The sequence below is a fragment of the Oncorhynchus clarkii genome, chromosome 32 (genome assembly GCF_045791955.1).
Source record: "Oncorhynchus clarkii lewisi isolate Uvic-CL-2024 chromosome 32, UVic_Ocla_1.0, whole genome shotgun sequence".
In the NCBI taxonomy this organism is placed as follows: Eukaryota; Metazoa; Chordata; class Actinopteri; order Salmoniformes; family Salmonidae; genus Oncorhynchus; species Oncorhynchus clarkii.
This window is the reverse complement of record NC_092178.1, coordinates 36,831,241-36,856,836: the sequence shown is the minus strand read 5'-3', so window position 1 is coordinate 36,856,836 and position 25,596 is coordinate 36,831,241. Positions and strand designations below refer to the sequence as shown.

At 43.5% G+C, this 25,596-nt stretch overlaps 1 protein-coding gene across 1 annotated transcript in view; it reads left to right on the top strand.

Moving 5' to 3' along the window:
• The window catches only part of LOC139391580 (dolichyl-diphosphooligosaccharide--protein glycosyltransferase subunit STT3B-like), a 95,209-nt gene that overhangs the window by 40,443 nt on the left and 29,170 nt on the right, over nt 1-25,596 (top strand). The window contains exons 2-4 of the mRNA XM_071138943.1: nt 9,106-9,214; nt 15,368-15,655; nt 25,201-25,266. Coding sequence (XP_070995044.1) covers nt 9,106-9,214; nt 15,368-15,655; nt 25,201-25,266 — 463 coding nt within the window. The remainder of the gene's footprint in view (nt 1-9,105; nt 9,215-15,367; nt 15,656-25,200; nt 25,267-25,596) is intronic.

Genomic DNA, 25,596 nt, shown 5'->3' with positions numbered 1-25,596 from the left:
GTTGTCATAAATACAGAAGGCAGTGAGAACCAAGAGCCTCCTAGATTTTGTATTGAAGTCAATGTACCAAGAGGAGGACGGTAGCTAGCTGTCCTCCGGCTACACCATGGTGCTACACCATGGTGCTACCCTGCAGATTGCTGTTTAGGCTACTGTAGACCATCATTGCAAAACAGAATGTTTTATTAATTATTTGGTGACGTGAATATATTTAGTGTAGAATTTAAATGAAATTCATTGAGGATTGTCCTCCCCTTCCTCCACTGCTTGTGTTTGCCTGCCAGTCCATAGAGAGCCAGCATCTATTGTGGATATTCTAGTCTACTTGAGCTGCAACAAATTTCCACAACGAATTTTCCATGTTGCTTCCAACCTTATTATAACACCAATGAAACACTTCTTCACAAAACTATTTTTCTCACATATTAGTGTTATTTAACACTGTAAATTAAAGGATTGAGTAGTTTTGGGTGGATTTTTCCTTTATTATTTAACAAAGTTCCACAGATGCTGGTTTATCTTGAAGTGAGAAGCCATTCACATGATCAGATACAAGTTACTTGCTGAAACCGCAAATAACATGTTTACACTCAAATTGTGATTTAGTTTTTTATTGCTCATTCTGTAATCCCTGAAATGTTTGAATCATTAGCGCCATTTGATATTCATCACTAGGGCTGTGGTGGTCTCACAGTAATTGGACTGTTAATTAACAAACAGGTTTAACATCTCCAGGCCTCCACGGAGTCCAGGCATGCAAGCTGCATACAAGCCGCTGATGGGAGCCTTTAGAACATCTACATAAATCAAATAAAAATAGTCTAAAACATTTTGCAGAAGAACAGAGTATGGGGTTTGCCTACTGTATGTTATCTGGCTATGCACCATGCCATAGGCTGTAGGATTGTTCATTTACCTGACAGGATATGCCTATTTTTTTTATATCGGATTTTACAGTAAGAAGAATATAATTTGACCGTGGCTGAATAAAATGGGAAGGGTATGTTTCCCGTTCTTGAGCGAGGGCGCATATGAAATGGCTATGGTGAGCTTAAGTTTTCATTTGAAATATGACCTATATGCTAGATTTTAAAGGGGGGGGGGGGGGGGGGGTCATGACATCCGTATTCACTCAAAGGCGTGCACTTCCCCACTGCTCCATTTTTCAATGATGCCAGTTAGTCAACCTAGGTTTTCACTCTATGCATTAACTACTGTTTTGAGGAGCACGCTCTCACTGTGCGACAGGTGATATTCTGCCCAGGCTCTGTATGCCATGGGCTATCCAACCCTGTTCCTGCTGCTACCCAGTGCTTCATTTGGGAAAACCAAGTGAAATTTGTTCGCCAACATCGATAGCAATATGCTTTCGCAAACAAAAAAACATTTCACTAAATGTTGACATCCCCTCTGCACGCTCGAGAATGAAATAAAGGGAAGAGAGGAGGAGATTTAATCCCACCACTGTACGCTTCTGTATAGCCGAAGGTAGTCACCCAATTATTATGAAAATTTAAAAAAAGTTCCCTATTACTAGGCAATTCTAAATCTAATACAAATTCATTAATGATGGGCTAACTGTAAGCCACCCTGCACAATCAATGAACCAAAAGCATCGCCTATGTTCTCTCCCCAACTCATGGATAGACATTTTGGAGCTTAGCATAAGGTAACCAGTCCATCCAGTGTGCATAATTGAATAGTCCACATTCATTACTCAAATGTATTTAATTTTAAAGTATAGGCTAGACCAATTATGTAGCAAAGGTATCTTAAATCAGGTTTTTTTTCTGCCATGCCTAATATTTGGTAGGCTATGCAATGTATAACAGCACAATCATTTTAATACAGCTTTTTTCCCTTCTCTCTGGCCTGTGCTCATAAGCCTGTGCATTTGCATACAGTGCATTTGGGAAGTATTCAGAATTCCCCCCCACACACACACATTTTGTTACATTAAAGCCTTCTAAAATTGATTTTTAAAAGGCACACACCTGTCTACATATAAGGTCCCACAGTTGACAGTGCAAAAACCAAGCCACAAGGTTGAAGGAATTGTCTGTAGAACTCTGAGACAGGATTGTGTCGAGGCACAGATCTGGGGGAGGGTCTCAAAACATTTCTGCAGCGTTTGAAGGTCCCCAAGAACACAGTGGCCTCATCATTCTTAAATGGAAGATGTTTGGAACCACCTAGACTCTTCCTAGAGCTAGCCGCATGGCAATCAGAGGAGAATAGCCTTGGTCAGGGAGGTGACCAAGAACCCGACGGTCACTTTGTTCCTTTGTTGAGATAGGAGAACCATCTCTGCAGCACTCCACCAATCAGGCCTTTAAGATAGTGGCCAGGCGTAAGTAACTCCTCAGTCACATGACCACTCTCTTGGCGTTTGCCAAAAGGCACCTAAAGACTCAGACCATGAAACAAGATTGAACTCTTTGGCCTGAATTCCAAGCGTCAGGTTTGGAGGAAACCTGGCACCACCCCTACGGTGAAACATGGTGGCTTGAACCCAATTTAAACATCTCTGGCGCGACCTAAAAATAGCTGTGCAGTTGTCCAACCTGACAGCGCTTGAGAGGATCTGCAGAGAAGAATGGGAGAAACTCCCCAAATACAGGTGTGCGTCTTACCCAAGATTCAAGGCTGTAATCCCTGCCAAATGTGCTTCAACAAAGTACTGAGCACAGTATAAGTAACAATGTGATTTGTCAGTGTTTTATTTAATAAATTAGCAAACATTTCTAAAAGCCTGTTTTTGATTTGTCATTATGGGGTATTCTGTGTAGATGACAGGCGGGGGGGGGGGGGGGGGGGCAATTTAGTACATTTTAGAATAAGGCTGTAAGGTAACAATGTGTAAAATCAAACGGTATGAAAGCTTTCCAAATGTACTCTGTTAGAGGGACAATGAAGCCCTGAGTACCAGCCTAATAGATAACAGGTTGGGTACTACCAAAGCATGTCCAGAATGCATAAAATGAGATTGCATTCATGACTCATGACTGCCAGTGTGTTGGAAATACGAACAACGCAACAGCCCTATTCATCACATACTGATCTTCATGAGCCACTTTTTTTAATTAAATTTTTATTTTATATACTTGTCTGAAAGTTCAAGGCACTTGTCGTTGTATGCATTATACAGTAGCTCTCCTGGGGGATGGTGTGCCACCCTGCAACATTACAATTTCAAACGATTTACTTTTTCTCTTTATAAAATAATTCCCTCATTCAATGAACCAGGAATCAAATTGCTAAAGTGGGCAATGTAGCTAAGATTATCTATACTGAACAAAAATGTCAACACAACATTTTCAAAGATTTTACTGAGTTAGTTCATGTATGGAAGTCATTCAAATTCATTAGGCCCTAATCTATGGATTTCACATTACTGGGAATACAGATATGCATCTGTTGGTCACAGATTTTAAAAATAGGTTAACGCGTGGATCAGAAAACCGGTCAGTACCTGATGTGACCACCATTTGCCTCATGCGGTGCGATCTCTCCTTTGCATAGATTTGATCAGGCTGTTGATTGGGGCCTGTGGAATGTTGTCCCACTCCTCTTCAATGGCTGTGCGAAGTTTCTGGATATTGGCGGGAACTGGGACACCCTGTCGTATACGTCGATCCAAAGCATTCCAAACATGCTCAGTGGGTTATCCTTACGACATGGGGCCTTGCATTATCATGCTGAAACATGAGGTGATGGCGGCGGATGAATGGCACAACAATGGGCCCCAGGATCGTGTTATGGTATCTCTGCGTTCAATTTGCCATCAGTAAAATGCAGTTGTGGTGTTCGTAGCTTATGCTGGCCCATACCGTAACCCCACCTCTACCATGGGCCGCTCTTTTCACAACGTTGACATCAGAAAACACGCCCGCACGATGCCATACACGTGGTCTGTGGTTGTGAGGATGGTTGAATGTACTGCCTATTTCGGAACAAAAAAAATGTTTGAGGCGACTTGTTTGAGAAATGAACATTACGTTTTCTGGACATTTCTGCAGTCAGCATGCCTATTGCAAGCAATTGCACATTTTAGAATTGTTCCCAGCACAAGGTGCACCTATAATGTTAATGCCGTTTAATCAGCTTGATATGCCACACCTGTCAGGTGGATGGATTATCTTGGTGAAGAAGAAATAATCACTAACAGGGATGTAAACACATTTCTAGGAATATTTTACATGGCCAGTATATGATAGAGGAGAAGCCTAACTAATTCTGAGCGCTTGAGATGTACAGTTTTACAACCGGCAATTCAGATCAGAGTAGCCTAATTTGTTTGTGAATTTTATATAAAATGACTTGGCCATTCTGACAACTTTTACCTATATTCTTGTCTGACTATTGTCGAGCCCTCGTAATATTTTTTTCTTTCCTGCTCTTGTTCATGTAAACACCACTACATCAGCAGTGACTTAACTTGCTCACCAGTATACAGGCTTGATTAAGTAATTACAGCTAACATTTTAAATCCAGAATGAACTAATTTCTTGTAGCATCTGCACGATATTGCCATCAAACTTCCACAATGCAATTATTTAATGGGTCAAAGAGCACGGAGCTCAGTAATTTAACCATGTCATGTGAAACTATAGGAATATCCCTCATCATTCGCCAAAACGTCTTCTTGTCCTGCTTCTGTCATATCTGTTGGACACTACAGTATTATATTAGTTTTGACTCTTGTCCAGTAAACCAGTGCCACCCTCTTCCACCAGCATGGTCATGTGAGCATGCGGTCAGAAGGGGAACAGGCTGTATGTGCGCAGTCCTGACTAGCGGGTGGGGCATCCCCGAGTGCCATTGAGTCGGATGGAAAGTAGCCAAGACTGGGTCCACTGCACGAGCCTTGCCTGGCGGTCCTTAATCGCCCATGGGTCTCTTAGAGCCTACTGTAAGGATTCCACAATCAAAAGAAATCAGCTAAGACCTCAGAAAAACAAATTACCTCTGAGTCTGGTTCATTCTTGGGAGCAATTTCCAAACGCCTGAAGGTACCACGTTCATCTGTACAAACAATGATACGCAAGTATAAACACCATGGGACCACGCAGCCGTCATACCGCTCAGGAAGGAGATGCGTTCCGTCTCCTAGAGATGACATTAGTCAGGAAGTTAAAAGCTTGGTCGCAAATGGGTCTTCCAAATGGACAATGACCCCATGCATACTTCCAAAGTTGTGGCAAAATGGCTTAAGGACAACAGTCAAGGTATTGGCGTGGCCATCACAAAGCCCTGACCTCAATCCAATAGAACATTTGTGGGCAGAACTGAAAAAGCATGTGCGAGCAAGGATGCCTACAAACCTGACTCAATTACACCAGCTCTGTCAGGAGGAATAGGCCAAAATTCACCCAACTTATTGTGGGAAGCTTGTGGAAGGCTACTCAAAACGTTTGACCCAAGTAAAACAATTTAAAGGCAGTGCTACCAAACACTATGTAAACTTCTGACCCACTGGGAAATAAAAGCTGAAATCATCGTACAATTTTTCTGACATTTCACATTCTTAAAATAAAGTGGTGACCCTCACTGACCTGAGACAGGAATTTGTACTAGGATTAAATGTCAGGAATTGTGAAAAACTGAGTTTAAATGTATTTGGCTAAGGTGTATGTAATCTTCTGACTTCAACTGTACATAGTTGTAATTCTGTTATTCAAATGATGGTGGGCCAGACACCCTGGCTACTTTAGGTGGCAACTTTAGGTGGCAACTCAGAATATTACTCCTAACCTCATTTTCTCTATCTGTTTTGAAGGCCTGTCACTCTTATGCAGGAGTCAGAATACAAGTATGGATTTGTTGGTCCAAATGAATTCTATGGGGCATTTATTTGCATTTCTCGCCCAATACAATGCTCCCCCCCCTTCCTGTCTCTATCTGAAATGACAAAATACCTGCCATGGGTGTGTGAAGTTGGTATTTGGTACCACTGTGTGGTTAATTCCCTAAACTGTCACACTAGGCCTAGACAAGGTGGCAAGTGCACTCCTGGAACTAAAGTCAGTTTGGTAATTTACCCAGGAGCAGGGCAGGAAAACCAATGATGCATTTGATTGTGGTTACCAAAGTGCGAGGCATTACCGGGTCATAAATCACAAAGGAATCCATGTTTTTCTTGCAGTGAATGGGGGCTTTGTAACAATGGGTAACTTGTCACGGGCATCCTCAAAATGAGTTTTGACCCTTGAGGGCATCCTCAAATGCACAAGATGCTGTGAGTAATTTTCATTTTGCAATGAGATTCGCTCCAGAGTTGACACGTTAGACAAAATCCTGAGGCCAGAAAGAATTTAAATGGTAGGTGTTTTTTGACGCTCACCTGCTCACTAGTTTGTGATGCAGTGATGTTCTGTCAGCCGGGACCGACTAGGCAATTATGCATTAAATTGCTAATGCGCTTGGCCGGCCACATTATCCTCATCAAAGTGACAAGCTCGGATCTGCTCTCAATGAGCTCATTGGAAAATGTGTTTTTGTGACGAAGGCTAGGCAGCGGGTGAAGTATTTTAAGTGCTTTCTGTGGTTCTCTTTATTTCCGCCTCTGTGCTTTGACAGTTGACAAACAATAGGTTTTCTGAGTGGGGAAGGAGTGGTTAACTTGCGGCGATACGGGCTCTCTGCTGGGTTGCTCTTTATACCTGGCTGCATTTGACCCATTCTGGTCTCTCCCTGCACCAACGTTGGAGAAAGAAACACTGGTTTTGCTGGCTATTGCTCAGTGTTGTGATTTTTTGTTCCAGCTGGACAAACTTGTGAAGATGTCTGGTCTCGGACCTCACGCTGAGTTCAAGGTTATCGAGTAATGTGATCTGAATGCTTGAGCCACACAACAAAAAAGGTTGCACGGAAACCTGGTTATTAACTAGAATTTGGCCACCAGGCACTTTTAGCAAAGGATTTTGGCGCCTCCTTTCCCCATCTGCAGACATTCAGGTGAATCGTGTAGAAGAAAAATCGCCACGGAGCGATTTTTGAGCTCCTCCACATGCCAGCCATTTTGGGATGTTTGTGTGAGCTGCTCGTGTCGGGTCTTAGACCTCACGAGTCCGGGTTATGGAGTAATGTGATCGGAATGTTTTATCCCTGTGGCTCAAGCAGTCTTAGTTCCTCACTGTGAATGAGCCAGCTTGTCAATGCTCATTACGTTCACTGCAATAGGTGTGTGTGTAGTGTGTGTGCGTGCGCACCAGTAGCTTGGTCTCACTGAACTTGTCAGTCAGTGAGTGATGTGAATGAGCCATTAGCGAGGGCATGTCATATTCTACTTGAAAGTGAAGCTGCGACAGGGAGTGCACCAGCCCTGCGAGTATGAATAGTGTTCGTTTACATCCTTTTTCTAATTTGTTCCTCACAAAAAGCCTCTTTCCTCAATACCAGAAATCCATGTAGAAGCGCCAAAACGTTAAATCTCCCATGTGTCCAAACAGAGAAGATGATAAAAGATTTTTTAAAAACACAAACCTAGAAAATACGCTAGCTATGTTTCCTTCAAATTGACTTGTTGCAGATAAAAGGCTGTGTGTGACGATGTTGTGCACAAAAATACCCTTTGCGGTTACAGTTCCATGTACCGAAATATTATTTAAGTTAAATGGGTTTCAATCGCATTTTCAACTCTACTGAAAGTTCCCTCACACTTATTGCGTTATGTAGCGAGTGTGCCCACTTTGCTATTGGCATGTACAGTCTAGCCAACAGCGCATGTGTAGCCTACATGAGATTGTTATGGACATCATGTCACCAGAATAAGACCCTCGATATTTATTGGAAAGGAGCATCAAGCTCATAGCCTTGCACTTTCACCACCCTGTAAAGTTCATCATAATTTGATTAAATCTGTAGCCTAATAAACTGCATGCTTTCCTGACAAGTCATAGTGTGAGGACTACACGTCATTGTGTGACTCCCAAGTTTACTTTGCTATGATGATTTACTTTGATATCCCACCTTGTGTCGTGTATTTTGTTTTTTGTCGCTTTTTTGTCCATTTTACCGACGTTTGCTCTGTTTCCATCAGGCCTGTAATAACATTTATGTCCGACATTAACTTTACTTGCGTAGAAAGGTTGCATGGGAACCTAGAATTAGGCCACCAAGTGCTTTATTAAAGGAAATGATGTTGGCCTTCTCCTTTCCTCACCTGCAGATACATGTCCTTCAGGTGAGTTGTGTAAAAGGAAAAAGCACCTTGCAGTGATTTTAATGAGCTTCTCCACACGCCAGCCATTTGTGTGAGTCTGTGAGCTGCTCGTGTCTCCCAACAGTTCAGTGACTGTCTTGGCCATCATCCTCCCCCCTCCACTCAAATCTCTTGCCTCTTGAATCATCTGCTATGGAGACAGTATTAGGGAAGGATGCTGCTATTTATTGTGCTTGGGGATTGCTGACATACCCGTGTCAGGGCTGTTTCTGCAGACAAGCGTGATCTATCACAAGAATGGATGTGCTTATTTCAGAGCCACGGGTGCATCACATTGATTGCACAACAATGACTCATGAAGTGTATTTCACTCTGGTTACATCAACTGTCCCCTACATATAAAACGGTTTATTTGTTTTTCACTTCATCTAAAACCACTGCCTTATATATGAAGATTTCAGATATTATTCTAACTCATGGCCTAGCATGGAATCTAAGCAAGCAACCACGTATTAATCTGTATGCACGAAACGTGGCTTTGAGCAGACATTTCACCATCTTTTTTTGGGGAGAATTAAATGTGAACTAGATGTTTCAAGAGTGGAGATGTCAAGCAAACCAATCCAACTATGTTCTGGTTGGATGTTTGGGATGTCTCGGTAGTGTCAGATGGTTGGGAATTGTCCAAACTTGCACTAGCAGTGGACTCTTCAAGGATGTAACAGTTAGGTCTAGGCCTACCTGCTTTCTGTTGTCACTTAACTCTGTGGGCTGGGACATTGGCTGCCTTTTTGTAGAATATGGAAATAATAAGGCTATTCTTTCAAAATGAATATTTGTTTGCACATTCAACAAATGTCTGAGATATTTGTACTAGCTGCCTGCTTTGTGCCACTGTTATTTGCCTTGGTACCAACTTAAGCCATCTTCTCTCCCCACAGGTTCAACTACAGGTCAACACATCACCTGACCACAAATGGGTTTTACGAGTTCCTCAACTGGTTTGACGAGCGGTCATGGTACCCCTTGGGGAGGATCGTGGGGGGCACAGTAAGTTTAACATATTCCCTGCTGTGATCAAGCTTAAATCATCCCAATTTGAAAACAAACCAGGTGGGAAAAACACATTGCATATACAGTGCTTTCGGAAAGTATTCAGACCCCTTGACCTTTTACACATTTTGTTACATTACATCCTTATTCTACAATGGATTAAATAGTCGTCGTCGTCCCCAACCAGAAATATCAGGATTACTTAAGTATTCTGACCCTTTACTTAGTACTCATACTTCTTGGGTATGACACTACAAGCTTGGCACACCTGTATTTGGGGAGTTTCTCCCATTCTTGCCTGTAGATCCTCTTAATCTGTCAGGTTGGACTTGGCATGTCGCTGTACAGGTATTTTCAGGTCTCTCCAGAGATGTTCGATCGGGTTCAAGTCTGGGCTCTGGCTAGGCCACTCAAGGACATTTAGAGACTTGTCCCGAAGCCACTCCTGTGTCTTGGCTGTGTGCTTAGGGTCATTGTCCTGTTGGAAGCTGAACCTTCACCCCAGTCTGAGGTCCTAAGAGCTCTGGTGCAGGTTTCCATCAAGGATCTCTCTGTACTTTGCTTCGTTCATCTTTCCCTCGATCCTGACTGGTCTCCCAGTCCCTGCCGCTGAAAAACATCCCCACAGCATGATGCTGCCACCACCATGCTTCACCGTAGGCAGGGTGCCAGGTTTTCTCCAGATGTGACACTCAGGCTATAGAGTTCAATCTTGGTTTCATCAGACCAGAGTATCTTGTATCTTGTGAGAGTCCTTACTGTGACTTTCAACAAACTCCAGTCGGGCTGTGTTGTCTTTTACTTTGAGTGGCTTCTGTCTGGCCAATCTACCAAAAAGGCTTAATTGGTGGAGTTCTGTAGAGATGGTTGTCCTTCTGGAAGGTTCTCCATCTCCACAGATGAACTCTGGAGCTCTGTCAGTGACCATTGGGTTCTTGGCTAGCTCCCTGACCAAGGCTCTTCTCCCTGGATGGCTGTTTGTATGAGCGGCCAGCTCTAGGAAGTGTCTTGGTGGTTCCAAACTTTTTCAGTTTAAATATAATGGAGGCCACTGTGTTCTTGGGGACCTAAAATGCTGCAGACACTTCATGGTACCCTTCCCCAGATCTGTGCCTCGACGCAATCCTGTCTTGGAGCGCTATGGACAATTCCTTAGACCTCATTGCTTCTCTTTTTTTTATTTAATCCGTTGTAGAATATGGCTGTAATTAAATGTGGAAAATGGGAAGGGATCTGAATGCTTTCTGAATGCACTGTGGATATAGGCCTAGACTCTGGTGTTCTAGTGGTTGGGGGGTTAGATGAGAATGCACCATGGACCGTACCGTTTCATAAGCCTCCCCAGCGCTCTCCGGTCTGTCATGCATCGGCAGCAACCAGTGAGCTTTTAACTTGAGGGATTCCACATGACTGCCAATGATCATGCGGTTTACCAACAGGACCTGCTGTTGAAATCACAACCTCTTTCACCGTGAGTTACTACCTGCCGATTCTGTAAGATTTATCGCCCACGCTCCTCTCTCGGCGGAGCCTCATTTGGGGGGGGGGGGGTGGGGTCTGCCCTGTAAACTGTGCACTGAAGCACTGTGAATAAAATACTACCCTGCTCTTCCTCACAGCTCCCGACATGTCTCTCTGTACTGTAATCAGATGCTTAATGGGGCACATTTTTTTTTAACCAGCCTTGTTATGGGAAAACCTTTTAAAATGGCTCCCTGTGTTATCTCGTCACTTTCTCCACCTAGGTTGGCATCTGAAGTTTCACTCTGTTCCCTGTTGTGTACTTAGTCCAGGGTGGTGGGAGAGAAGCACCGAGCATTTAAGACAGCCAGACATGCCTGCACTCAGTACTGTCGTCAGTCGTTTTAGCAGCAGCAGATATTGCCCCGTCGGAATATAGGCTAGCAGCAGTTGCAGGTGTTGCTGTTTAGCAGCAATGGATTCAGTCAATCTGCACAAGGGATCCGACCTTCCTAACCTACATCCTAACATGTCTATATCTGTAGGCAGTGGACAGTACTGCTGCTCCGTGTGCCAGGGTTTAGCCAGCAGGTGTGTCAGATGCTGGGTACACAGAATGCAAATGCCCAGCAACATGCAAAGCGAGGGAAGATCCAGGTACAGTGCTGCTACATTTTTGCCATGTGTCAGCTACCTGGCTCAATAAATTCTGTTTTTATCTCTAGAACCCCCCCACCACCACCATCACCACATGATTACGCAAAGAAGGTGAAGTGCTTCTCTCAGCTGTCCTGATAATACTTACAGGCTATGAGGTATGAAGGGCCTTTGAATTTTATCAGGCAGCCTTAATGGTCCTCAAACCTGGATCGCTAATGGAATGTTACAAATCACCTCTTCTGAACACACTGGTTCTATGAAGTCCTTGTCAGAAATCACACCAGTTGTGGGAATACTGTAGAGTAGAAGCAAATAAGCTCACACTCTTTGTCTATGACAGTTAAAGAGAATATAGGGAATGCAGTCCTACACAATGCATGACTATTGCTTTTGCGGTGACCGTATTACAGCCATACCGGCAGTCCATGAGTCATGACCGCAGTCAAATTGTACGTGAACGGCGGGTCACGGTCATCTGCTCTTGCGCTCTGGACAAGCGTTGGCAGGACCCAACTCGCTAATGTCCTTGTGCTCAGCGCGCTATTGTCCCTCAACACTGACAACAATGCAAATGCAAGAGTATCATGCTTTTAAAACTCAGCTCACTGTGATCGATCAATTTGAACAGGTTGAAACTGAGTGGAAAACATTGGAGGTTTCAAAGCCAAACAATGAAATGGACAGCGCTTTCTAAGGTGATTTAATTCAGAACAGCCATACACATATTAGAGAGAGCTCTATTAGGCCTATACATTTAATTTGGAAAGTATACAGACCCCCCCCCCCCCCCCCCCCCCCCCCCCACAGTTGACAGTGCATGCCAGAGCAAAAAAACAAAGCAATGCGTTCGAAGGAATTGTCCGTAGAGCTCAGACAGGATTGTGTCAAGGCACAGATCTGGGGAAGGGTAGCAAAAACCTTTCTGCAGCATTGAAGGTCCCAAGAACACAGTGACATCCATTGTTCTTAAATTGAAGAAGTTTGGAACCAAGACTCTTCCTAGAGCTGGCCGCCCGGCCAAACTGAGCAATCGGGGGAGAAGGGCCTTGGTCAGGGAAGTGACCAAGAACCCGATGGTCAGTCTGACAGAGCTCCAGACTTCCTCGGTGGTGGTGGCGGCATCATGCTGTGTGGATGTTTTTCAGCGGCAGGAACTGGGAGACCAGTCAGGTTCGATGTAAAGATGAGCAGAGAAATAGAGATCCTGCTCCAGAGCGCTCAGGACCTCCGACCGGTGTGAAGCTTCACCTTCCAACAGGACAGCGACCCAAAGCACACAGCCAAGACCGCGCTGGAGTTCCTGAGTGTTCCTGAATGCGCAGAGGGGTGTTCAACAATTTCATGACTGGTTTTGTTGTGAAAAACAAGAACGGGGTTGGAGAGCCATGGCGTAGTGAGTTTGGCTGGAATATAACTTGTTTGCCGCAGCGAGAGGTTGTCTGCTCCTCAAACAGTGGTTGACGTGTGAGTTGAAAGAAGTATTCTTTATAAGTCGAGACATTTCTATATCTATAAACCTGTGTGAAAGCAGAGTTTTGATAGTTGCCACTAACAAAGAGGATCCCAGCTGCTACTATATTTCTCTGCTGCTGATATTAAGAACATGCTTGGCTGTAAAACCGGAGTAGCCTACCTGGCATGGTTGACAAATGAACTGTGGGAAAGTGGCCTCCATTCGCTATTCAAGTGCATGCAGCTAACAACTGATTTTGACCCTGTTCCTGCACATTTGATAATAGGCCATTCAATATCTAAACAAATGTTACATATTAGTAAAGACAAGAAAATGTAGACTCGTTTGATTGGGTGAAAACATGATCACTTGATGAGAGAACGTGTGCAACCTGAGGCAAGGAACAGAGCGCAAACTTTTTTTAGCTACTTTCTCAAATAATCAATCGACTATAGTCGCACCATGCAGCCCATGTGTTTTTGATTTCTAAGACATTCTAAGGGTTTGTCTCATTCCCAACTAAAGTTGCCAAATAACTCTAAATCTAGCATATAGGATCTGTTTCAAATATTCACTTTTGCGCTCAACATAGCCACTTCATATGCACACTCTCTAGCTGACACGGGGGAAAAAGTATCCTTTCTGTTTTTATTCTTCTTACTATAAAATAATAGCACTGGATTTAAGCATAAATGAACAAGCATGGAGCATAGGCCAGAGAACATAGTTGGTTGACTCGTATTCTGTTCTTCCGTAGAAAAAAAATCTTCAGACTTTGTTTCTTTAGACCTGCCTAAAATAAATAATGGCTGCAGTGTTGTATATTAAATAGGTTTATTAGACTTTTACAAATGTATATGTTCCATGTGTGTGGCGGCCTGGAGATGCTCAACGTGTCTGTTAGTTACCGTAAGACTGGAAGTCAATTGCATGACAATAACCGGCTGATAGTTTCATGACTGCCACAGCCCCTATGCATGACAAATCCCCGGAAGGAATAACTGAGTTACAATACAATCTCCTAATGATTTGGATCATGTCGTGCATCTTGACGATATCAAATGGAATCCATTCCGTGCAGTTGGTGAAGCTCACCCAAGGGTTTCCTGACTTTCGCAGGCATTCCAGAACCACTTCAACACCTGAATAGTGTGTCACTCTGCCTTTTTCTTCAGTGGTATTCAGCAACAACAACAAAAACATTTTCGCTAGTCTGCAGTAATTGTAGCACCTCTCTGAGTCTCCGAACAGGGATCCTAAGCAGTGTGCCGCGCCCCACCTCTGCCTCCTTTATCCCGCCCCGCCATCATCAGCTCGCCTTCTCTCCCCTCTATTCAGTCGGCTTCAAATGAGTCTTGACAGCCCTCATTAATTGTGTATGATAACACAGGTCCCCCTTTTGCACATGATAGGTCACACCGCTTGGAGAGGGAGGAGCAGGTCTCTGTAAATGTCGTCAGTGAGTGCCTCTCTGCGGATCCCTTGTCTTTTCTCTCCCACTCTCGAGGGGGATATCTGCCAGCCGCTCCCTCTCCAGAGTCGTAGATAAGATTTTGAGGGCTGAATAAATGTGACACTGCTTAACCATAGGGCTCTGTCAAGCCAATAAACCGCCCTTTGTTACTGTAGAGAAATGGACCGGGCACATTTTTTACGCTGACGGGCCTAAATGTGACGCTATATGTGGGGTGGGGGGGGGGGTGCAGACTACAGAGAGCCCAGCATCTGTTCTGGGGGCAACCAAACAGTGATTACTTCAGCGTTTGTTTTAACTGAAGTAGAGTTAGCCGAGGCTCTAGCTCAATCCCCAGGTCAGGGAAACTGGGTTGGATGATTTGGGAGAGAGGTGCAATAAGACTATGGTCGATAAAGTTTAGCACGCCTAGGCTCTGACTAGCTAATTAAAAACGAGAAGCACGTCAGGCAGAGACGAGCCAAAGTCCGCTGGACTTGTCTCTGCCTGGCGTATAGCATACATCAGGGCATCACTCACACTTAGACACAGCCCCTCTGACTTCAGAAAGGTTTCACACGAGCCTAATTAGGCCCGGGTGTCATGAGTTTATAGGCAGAGAGCTGTAAGCTTTGAACTGGGCAATTAGTCAGTATTTTGGTGGAGAAGATCGCCTTACCTGGTTTTCCCAATTGTAAATCCAGAGCAGATTCAATTAACTTGACTCACTCTTGTGGTATGTCAAGCATGTGGATGCAGCAAGCCAACACTTACTTGACGTATCACTCTCCTGCCTGACCTGTGGAGTTCCAACTAACTGCTCGATGAATAAGTTAGAGTACATTATGGTTGATTTTAAAAGTTTATTCCCAGTGTGTTGTCTTATCCTGGATATAAAATGCAAGTATCCCATCCATATGTGTGAAGGTGCCATAAATGTTCCATTACAGCCCCTCTTAACTTGTCTCTCTCTCTCTCTCTCTCTCTCTCTCTCTCTCTCTCTCTCTCTCTCTCTCTCTCTCTCTCTCTCTCTCTCTCTCTCTCTCTCTCTCTCTCTCTCTCTCTCTCTCTCTCTCTCTCTCTCTCTCTCTCTCTCTCTCTCTCTCTCTCTCTCTCTCTCTAGGTATATCCAGGTTTGATGGTCACCGCAGGCCTTATACACTACGTACTGAACCTGCTCCACTTGACGGTGCACATCCGGGATGTGTGCGTCTTCCTGGCGCCCGTGTTCAGTGGCCTGACATCCATCTCCACCTTTCTGCTGACGCGGGAACTGTGGAACCAGGGGGCGGGGCTTCTGGCTGCCTGCTTTATCGCCATTGTTCCCGGGTACATCTCCCGCTCGGTGGCCGGCTCCTTCGACAACGAGGGCATTGCCATCTTCGCCCTCCAGTTCACCTACTACCTTTGGGTAAGCCTGCCTCTTCCGGTTTGAACTTCCATCCTTTAGAAGCCCCTTTGAGATCCTTTATGCGGGTGTTATGCGGGTGTTTCTCAATATGGGTACTACCGTGTGCCCCACTCTCATGCTCTCTGAGGCTGTTCTCTTGAGTACGTTCTTGTGAGGACGACAGTGTGGAGAATGCGTAAAACATTGCATTTGAGATGCACTCGCACTCCCCATACTGCATTACCTCACGCTGCTCCTCCCCGTTCACTGAGCATTTTTTCCCAGCCAGGGCAATGGCAATAGAGGAGATATACACAAAGCAAACATTTGACTTCAATACTATCAGTTAGCTAGCTATATGTGAATCATAATAATGTAACTAACCAGATTAACAGGCAAAAAAAATTCCTAAAACGAATTATGCAAGGTTGATTCTTTGTGGGTAACTAGCTAGCTATTGACTTGCAATCTACACACACTACAGTAGGTATTGTAGACAGGTAAGCATCCCAAAAAGCATCCCAAAATTCACACAGCATGTATTAACATATCAAGATAAAATATTGTAGTCCGGCATCATATGAGATGTGAATAGGCAACATTTCATTCCAAAGTCGGAGTGTATTTTTTTCTCTTTCAGCTCAAATAATGGCCACCATTAATTTCCAAAAAATGTTGCGTAATTTTTGACGTGGTTACGTCATATTTGTTTCAAAATATGTACAAACGGAGTGCGCATTCGTGAAGCGTGCTCCGTTTCACCTACTTTGATTTGGACTCGTACTCTGACTAAATTTGCGTGCTCGGAGAAAGATAGTATGCATTTAGAGAAACGTCCTACATTTAGGGGTCGGTTTCCCAGGCACAGATTAAGCCTAGTCCTGGACTATAAAAAACAAGTTCAATGGAGGATCTCCATAATAAATATATATGTTTTTAGTCCAGAACTAGGCTACATCTGTGTCTGGGAAAACTGTCTCTTGATCTTTCTCAGTGTGTTTTTCGATTTGTATACCCATGGCCCATTTGATGTGAAGAGGGACGTTCTATTTGACAAGATTTGCAGTCAATGCGCTAATAGCTGCTTTGGCGTGGTTAAATTATTGCTACACTGTGAATCTTCACTCAGTCTCCTGACTGTCTGGTTTCAGTCGCTGCCGGTGATCTTAAAAATACAGAGATATTTAAGGTTGGAGGTGAAATGCATTTATTTACCATACTTGAACAGTGCATTCACTTGAACAGTAACCCCTTTTTTTATTTTCTCTCATCACCCAAAAAACTGCCCTGATAGGCTTAGCGGAATGTCGGAGAATATGACCAGACATTGGATAAGCTAACGTACACGAGGTGAAAGGATTATGAGCACAAGGGCTTAAGACACCATGGAAATGGACCATCTGCTGTAGGAGGATTCTAGGCAAAAGAATCTCCCATATTCACATTATTTGCCCTCCGTGCATGTCCTCTCCCTTCAATCACAATATAGTCACAGCCTCACACACACCGCTCTACTCCCTCCCACATTTTGTACATTATGCTCCCTGATGACTTGAGGCCGAGGCAGGTGCGTGCAACTTATACCCACAGATTAAATTGAAGTGCATTGTAAATGGGCAAATTCGGCATTAATCAGCATTCGTTTCCCCCCCTTATCAAAGTCGACCTTGGCAGGGGGCGCCTGGCTCCCCATCAGTTCCCTCGATTCATTTCACTCGGGTGGCATTTAAGCCTCTCCAGACAAGCTGAGAATCGTAAGGATCCCCTCCACACCAAGTCATCCTCAAGGATTTTTCAGGGTTAAAACTGAACAGCGCTCCTAACAAACGGGGAGCGACTTTTTATTTAAATGTTTTCCTTCCCTCCTCCCAAGGACACACCGGCATTCACTCAGGTAAATGTGGCGCGTGCTCTCTCCCACCATGCTTCACTTGTTTTTTTTGTCACCAGTGGCAAGCTCTGCAGGACTCTGTGTGTTGTTCCTGAACTTCTCCGTCTCTGCATTTATCAGTCAGTAGATTTCTTTCAGCTTGACACTTGACCAACGAAGTACGGACATATTGAACTCCCGAGGGGACTTAAGACCCCAAAGGTCGCTTCCATGTCATGCCTCTGGAGTGTCACGTTAACTCAAGCGAGTGTGACTGAGCTGACAACTCCTCCACTTGGTTTGAAGTGCCTCGGCTTTCATCAACCAGCCACACACCCTGGAGTTGTGCCACAGAGGACCTCCCACATTATGGGTGTGATTGTCAGTCATGACTGGCTCCTGACCCAGGGGGGCTCCACCACTGTTGTGATAGGAAACGCAGACAGACAATGTATAGTTTGCTCATTATTTATTAGTTTGCTCAATATTATGCATTTACTTGCGTACTGCTAAAACGCTACCGGGGACATTGTCTTTTTAATGCTAGTATGATTTACTTGGGAACCTGCAGTGTCTGCTTGTGATGAAGTGTTTTCCTTGTCATAAGCCGCCTTCTCTGTCATAATTTCACAATGATTAGATACGGATCATTTTTCTATTTGGTTTAGGCAGAGCTTTTGCATCTGCAGTGTCATAAGGGCTTTTAATTGTCATTTCACATGGACCACGTCTGTCTTTAAAACGAACCAACACGACGAGTGCATCCCAAATGGCATCCTACTTCCTATATAGTGCACTTTTGTTAACCAGAGCCCTATGGGCCCTGGGCAAAAGTAGTGCGCACTATAGGGAATAGGGTGCCATGATTTGGAATGCAGACAATGAGTGTTCCAGGTGGCCCCCACCGGCAAGAGCCCCGAAAAAACTATCATCCTGGCTACGCGTCACTGCTTTCCATTATAAGTCTCATTTACCCACTTTTATCTTAGTGCTTTCACCCTCTCTCTCTTTCTCTTTAGCCGATCCCTCCTCGCAGGCTGAAATAGGAGCCTCTCCCAGGCTTTTTCTCCAATCTTCATTATCCCTCTCCTTCATTTTATCTGCTAATAACCCATTCAACTCCAGCTGCTTAATCTGCCCCCCCCTCCCTCCCTAATCTATAATTGAATCCTCTCGCACCCCAGAGACCTGCCCCTTTTAACACTAGCACTCCCCGCTACCCTCCCCTAACCCCTCTCCACTGTGCTTACATTGTTGTCACACTAATTTCACAGTTTCTCCAGGCTCACATTTAATTAGCCCCGCTTGTATCGCTGTGTGAGGGAAGTAAACGAGAGATGTATTTGAACATGAGCGATCACATGGCCGTGTGAGGAGTAGAGACGTATTTCAACCTGACCATGCAAATGCTCTGCGTGGTAGTCTCGGGCCCTGGTAGGTTCTATGCTAGCTCCCGTTTAATTGTCTGTGGCACTGAGAAGGCTAAAAAAAGGCTTCTGGTGTTCCTCAGTTGCCTACATCTTTATCAGTTCCCTCAATATTACCTGTGAGGAGATGTGTAGTTTCACACTTGGGTCAAAACCAGATGGCGCCTCGTCACGCGCGTTCGCGCCGACATGGTAACTGTTTTGGGTTGGTTTTAAAAATCGATGGGAGGATGGAGGTTTTCGCTGGTCGGCTGAGGCTCTGGTGGGTATTCGGAACCATGCCTGCTTTCCCCCGCTGATCAATCAATCCTCGTCAGCAGGTCAAGTGACTGTAATGTGTCTCTCAGACGGCGTTCGATAAAACAGTCTATGCCCCCACCTGCCCTGCACCCCTTCCATCACTTTCCCACAGTGTCATGAAAGGTAAAATGGGGCTATCTGTCAGACATGGTCCCTTTTTTTAATGTGTTGACTCAGGCTGTGGGGTGAGACCAGGTATCCAGAAGTCCCGGCTAGTGTGTCAGAAGCAGACTAATATGCTAGGTAGCCCTCTCTTTAAACACTAGCAAGGCCACTTGGCTTGAGTCAATAACAGGGTGCGTTCTCAGAGCATGGGCAGACCAGCTGGCAAGTGTCTTCACGGACATTTTCAAAATCTCCTTGTCCCAGTCTGTAATCCCAACATGTTTCAAACTGGCCACCATTGGCCACCCTCATCCACGTCGACGGGGCTGTAGTGGAGTGACTTTTCCCCTTCAGGAGGCTGAAAAGATTTGGCATGGGCCCTCAGATCCTAAGTTGTACAGATCCACCATCGAGAGCACCTTAAAACCTGTTGAGGCCAGGAGTTCCTCTAGAGGAACGCCACCCCCCCCCCCGTTCAGCTCAACCCGTGGCGCATGGAACGCAAAAATATTCTTAGAAATATTTAACCTCCACACATTAACAAGTTCAATAGCTCAAATGAAAGATAAACACCTTGTTCATCTACCCAGCATGTCAGATTTTTTAAATGTTTTACGGCGAAAACACACCACATATTTATATTAGACCACCACCGAAATCAAGACAAGAGGCAGCCATTTTGTCCCAGAAAATATAAAATTATAAAAGCAGGATTAAAAAATAAATCATTCACTAACCTTTTGAAAATCTTCATCAGATGACAGTAATAGGACATGTTACACAGTACATTTTTTTTTTTTCAATAATATGCCATATATATCCATAAATGTCCATTTACAATGAGCTCATGTTCAGAAATTACTCAAAAATGTCCGCAGGAAATCTAGGTAGCGCGGCAAGATAACGTAAATAGACATCATAAACTTTGGCTAAATATACATGTTCTACATATAGTTAGAAAGATACACTGCTTCTTTATGCAACCGCTTTGTTACATTTCTTTTTAACGTTACAGAAATCGCACACTATTCAATATGCTGAGACGGCGCTCAGATATAAGCTACATTTCTCCGTAATGTTGGAGTCAACAGAAACACAGATTTAAGCATAAATATTCCCTTACCTTCGATGGTCTTCGTTCAGAATGTTCTGGAAGGGTTCATACTTACCCAATACATCGTTTGGTTTCAAGTCTTGCGTCTTTGTATTAGCTACTGCTAATAACATCAGCTGAAATGCACCCAAAATGTCCTCTGGTCCGGAAAAGTTGCGCATCAAAACTTCAAAATTACATATTATATGTTGACTAAACAGGTCAAACTAAGTGCAGAAGCAAGCTTTATGATGTTTTTAACACACAAAACAAATTTCAATTCAACCGGGCATCGTTTGCTCTTCCCAGGAGTGCTGGAACAAAAGGAATGGCTGTGACCAATTCGCGCCCTAACGCACAGGTTTTTTCTCGCGGCACTTACTCAAATCACTCCCATAGGGTCAATTCTCGCGCGATTTGAACGATTAAACGCTCTACAGAATGAGGACATCTAGTGGAAGAGATGGAAAGTGTCCCCAGATCCATAAGTGGTTGGGAAGGGTGGGGGCGATGACGTCAAAGTTGCTCCAACTTTCATGACCACAAAACTAGTTTGGAAGAATGCATGCCCTGTGAGTTCTGCTATACTTACAGACATAATTCCAACGGTTTTAGAAGCTTTAGAGTGTTTTCTATCCAATAATAATTATTATATGCATATATTAGCAATTTTTGACAGATTTTTTTTTCAGTTTACTAGGGGTACGCAATTTCTCCAAAGGGGGCGTAAATCTGCCATGTCCTCAACAGGTTTTAACTGGCCGAATCACCGCTTGATATGGAAAATGCACCGCCCTCTAACTCAAAGCGCTACAGAGGGTGTTACGGACGGATCAGTAAATCACGCCCGGTCATCCAGTACCTCCATCAGGCGATATCAGAGGAAGGTCTGATACATTGCCAAAGACTTCAGCCATCTAAGCCATAGGACTGTTCACTCTGCTACTGTCTGGCAAACGGTACTGGTGCATCAACTCTTGGACCAACAGGCTCCAAGACGGCTTCTTACTCCAAGCCAGAAGACCGCTAAATAGTTAATTACAGTGCCTTCAAAGTATTCACACCCCCTTGATTTTTTTTTTTTTTTTTTTTTTTTTTGTGTGCACATTTTGTTAGCCTGAATTTGAAATTGAATAAATCTTGATTATTTTTGTGGGGGGGGTCCACTGGTCTACACACACTACCTGCTGTTAGTGACATTTTTACAAATGAATTACATTTGAAACGCCGAGTCAATTAGTATTCAATCCCTTTATGTCAAGCCTAAATAAGTTCAGGAGTAAGAATTTGCTTAAGTCACAAGTTGCGTAGACTTTTGAATGACTACCATTGTACCCTTCACATACAATTGGTCCCTCAAATAGGCAGTGCGTTTGTTAGTAGATGGGTAAAAATGTAATATCCCTTTGAGCACAGCAAAGTTATTAAATTACACTTTGGAGGGTGTATCGATACATCCAGTCACTACAAAGATACAGGCGTCCTTCCTAACTCTGTTGCCAGAGAGGGAAGGCAACCGCTCAGGGATTTCACCATGGTGAATTTAGAACAGAGTTTAATAATGGCTGTGATGGGACAAAACTGAGGATGGATCAACATTGTAGTTACTCCACAATACTAACCTAATTGAGTGAAAAGAATGACTCCTGTACACAATAAAATATTCCAAAACATGCATCCTGTTTGCAACAAGTCACTAAAGTAATACTACAAAAAAAATGTGGCAAAGCAATTCATTTTGTCTTGCATACAAAGTGTTATGTTTTGGACAAATCCGTTACAACACATTACTGAGTACCACTCTCCATATGTGACCGACCTCCTTAATTCGGTCTTATGTAGCAAAATTTGAAATTGTGTTAATTACATTTGATAAAAGTGGAGACCGAGCTACACAATTGTATATTATACACGGCATTTGAGGAACAATGGGAAAGTAATTTTGCATTGAAAGTTGATAACTTGTAACCTCACTTTTAAGAAAATGGTCTTTGAATGTTTTGGTAAACCTACTGGAGAGCTCTTCGGTCTACACCCATTTAGCATCGTTCACACCCTCTTAAGCTTTAGTCCCACCCATCTCTTTAAGGGTTGATCTGAGTGTTCTGCCCTAACAGCAGTCAAAGCACCCAAGCTAACTTGTGGGGGAATAATCTATTTAATCAATTTTGACTTCAGGCTGAAACATAGGAATATGTCAAGAGGTATTAATACTTTCTGAAGGCACTGTAATTGATTACCCAGACTATCTGCATTGTGACCCAATCTTGAACTGACTCTGCACACTCGCAAGTGCATATACAGTATAACACTCACACAATACACTGACACGCTCACAAACTCTCACACTACATACACACACTTTCACACTCAAATGCTGCTGCTACTCTGTATTTTACTCATCTATCCTGATGCCTCGTCATTCTACCCTGCCTTTATGTAGATATCTACATATATACTTATTTTACACCATAACTTGCAAATAAATTCATTAAAAATCCCACAATGTAATTTTCTGGATTTTTCTTTTCTCATTTTGTCTGTCATAGTTGAAGTGTACCTATGATGATCAATTACAGGCCTCTCATCTTTTTAAGTGGGAGAACTTGCACAATTGGTGGCTGACTAAATACTTTTTTGCCCCACTGTATAAACTCCAGTCGTACTTTATCAAAAGCCTTTTCAAAATCAGCTATGAAAACCAGGCCTGGTGATCCTGATATTTCATAGTATTCTATTGTTTCCATTACTTGTCTTTTATTATCTCCAATGTATTGTCCATGTAAAAAAAACTGTCTGATTAGGAGGAATAATATCTGACAATATTTATTTTAATTCTATGTGGCAAGCATTTTGCTAGGATTTTTTGCATCACAACACTGAAGTGTAAGAGGCCCCCAATTTTTTAAATGGACTGGATCTTTATATATATATACACCACTTGGGTCCTGTTTCAAGTGAGAATGTCCTTGTGTGTTCAATAATCTACCGTTTTATATAGGAGTTGTTAAAACATGCTAATAATGGTCCTCTGAGTATATCAAAAAATGTTTGGTGTATGCCATCCAGCCCCGGAGTTTTCCCAGCCTTAAAGGCTTTAATTCCATCAAGAAGTTCCTCCTCTGGAATTTGGCCTTCACATGAGTCTTTCTGTACAGATGTTAATTTTACATTATTATTAGGAAAGAAATCCATACAATTAGCTTGGGTTAGTGGAGATGGAGGAGACAAACAAAAACATATCCTTAAAGTACTTCCTCTTTCAAATAACATTCAGTGACTCATGCGTGACTACATTTTTAACAAGTTTCAATACATTTTTTTGTTGTAACATTTCAGTAATGAAGATTGTAATTCTTGATTCAATGGGATTAGTATGCTGTTCTACTAACACTCCCCCCCCCCCCCACAACCTTATTCTAAAATGGGTAAAATCTACATACAATAGCCCATAATGACAAAGTGAAAATGACTTTTTTTTTACAAATGTATTACAAATGAACAGGAACCTTATTTACATAGGTATTCAGACCCTTTCTATGAGACTCAAAATTGAGCTCAGGTGCATCCTGTTTCCATTGAGCATCCCTGATGTTTCTACAACTTGATTGGAAGCCACCTGTGGTAAATTCAATTGATTGGAAATGATTTGGAAAGGCACACACCTAACTATAAGATCCAACAGTTGACTGTGCATATTAGTGCAAAAATCAAGCCATGAGGTTGAAGGAATTGTCTGTAGAGCTTCGAGACAGGATTGTGCCGAGGCACAGATCTGAGGAATGGTACCAAAATATTTCTGCAGTGTTGAAGGTCCTCAAGAACACAGTGGCCTCTATCATTCTTAAACGGAAGAGGTTTGGAGCCACCAAGACTATTCCTAGAGTTGGCTGCACAGCCAAACTGAGCAATTGGGGTAGAAGGGCCTTGGTCAGGGAGTTAACCAAAAACCCAATGGTCACTGAGTTCCTTTGTGGAGATGGTTGTCCTTCTGGAAGGTTTTCCCATCTCTGCAGCACTCTACAAATCAGGCCCATGACAACCCGCTTGGCGTTTGCCAAATGGCACCTAAAGACTGTCAGACCATGAGAAACTAGTTTCTCTCGTCTGATGAAACCAAGATTGAACTCTTTGGCCTGAATGCCAAGCGTCACGTCTGGAAGAAACCTGGCACCAGCCCTATAGTGATGCGTGGTATTGGCAGCATGCTGTGGGGATGTTTTTCAGCAGCAGGGACTGGGAGATTAGTCAGGATTGAGGGAAAGATCAATGGAGCAAAGTACAGAGATCCTTGATGAAAACAACCTGCTCAGGACCTCAGATTGGGGCGAAGGTTCACCTTCCAACAGGACAAAGACCCTTTAGCACACATCCAAGACAAAGTAGTAGAGGCTTCGGGACAAGTCTCAATGTCCTTGAGTGGCTCAGCCAGAGCCCGGACTTGAATCTGATGGAACATCTCTGGAGAGACCTGAAAATAGCTGTGTAGCGACACACCCATCCAACTTGACAGAGCTTGAGAGGATCTGCACAGAAGAATGGGAGAAACTCCCCAAATACAGGTGTGCCAAGTTTGTAGCTTCATACCCACGAAGAATCCAGGCTGTAATTGCTGCATAAAGGTGCTTCAACAAAGTACTGAATAAAGGGTCTGAATACTAATGTAAATATAACTTTTCAGTGTTTTGAGACATTTGCAAACATTTCTAAACTGTTTTTTGCTTTGTCAGTTTACTAGTCCTTAACCGTTTGTCTGTTCTCTCCCTCATAGGTGAAGTCGATCAAAACCGGCTCGGTGTTCTGGTCCATTGGCTGCTGCCTCTCCTACTTCTACATGGTGAGTGTCCAAAGAGCCTTAATTGTTAGTCAGAAACACATAAACAGTGTCATTGATTTACACTAACGTAGCATCCCATCTCTGGGAATTGGAAGTCATGATTACATTAAGATAGCGTTGAGTACGATCGTAGACGCCGCTCGTTACCGCTTTAGACGTGAAAATGGAGTCTGCACCGGCGCGTTAAACCTTTTGGTCGATGGAGAGATAAGAGAAACTGCGCCAACTGCCTCCCAGACAGGTCTCTTTTGTGTACGATTGGTGATGTTGAGTGCCTGCAATTATCTTCTGCTTCCAGCATCTTCAGTTAAATCTCCCCTCAGCTCGGGA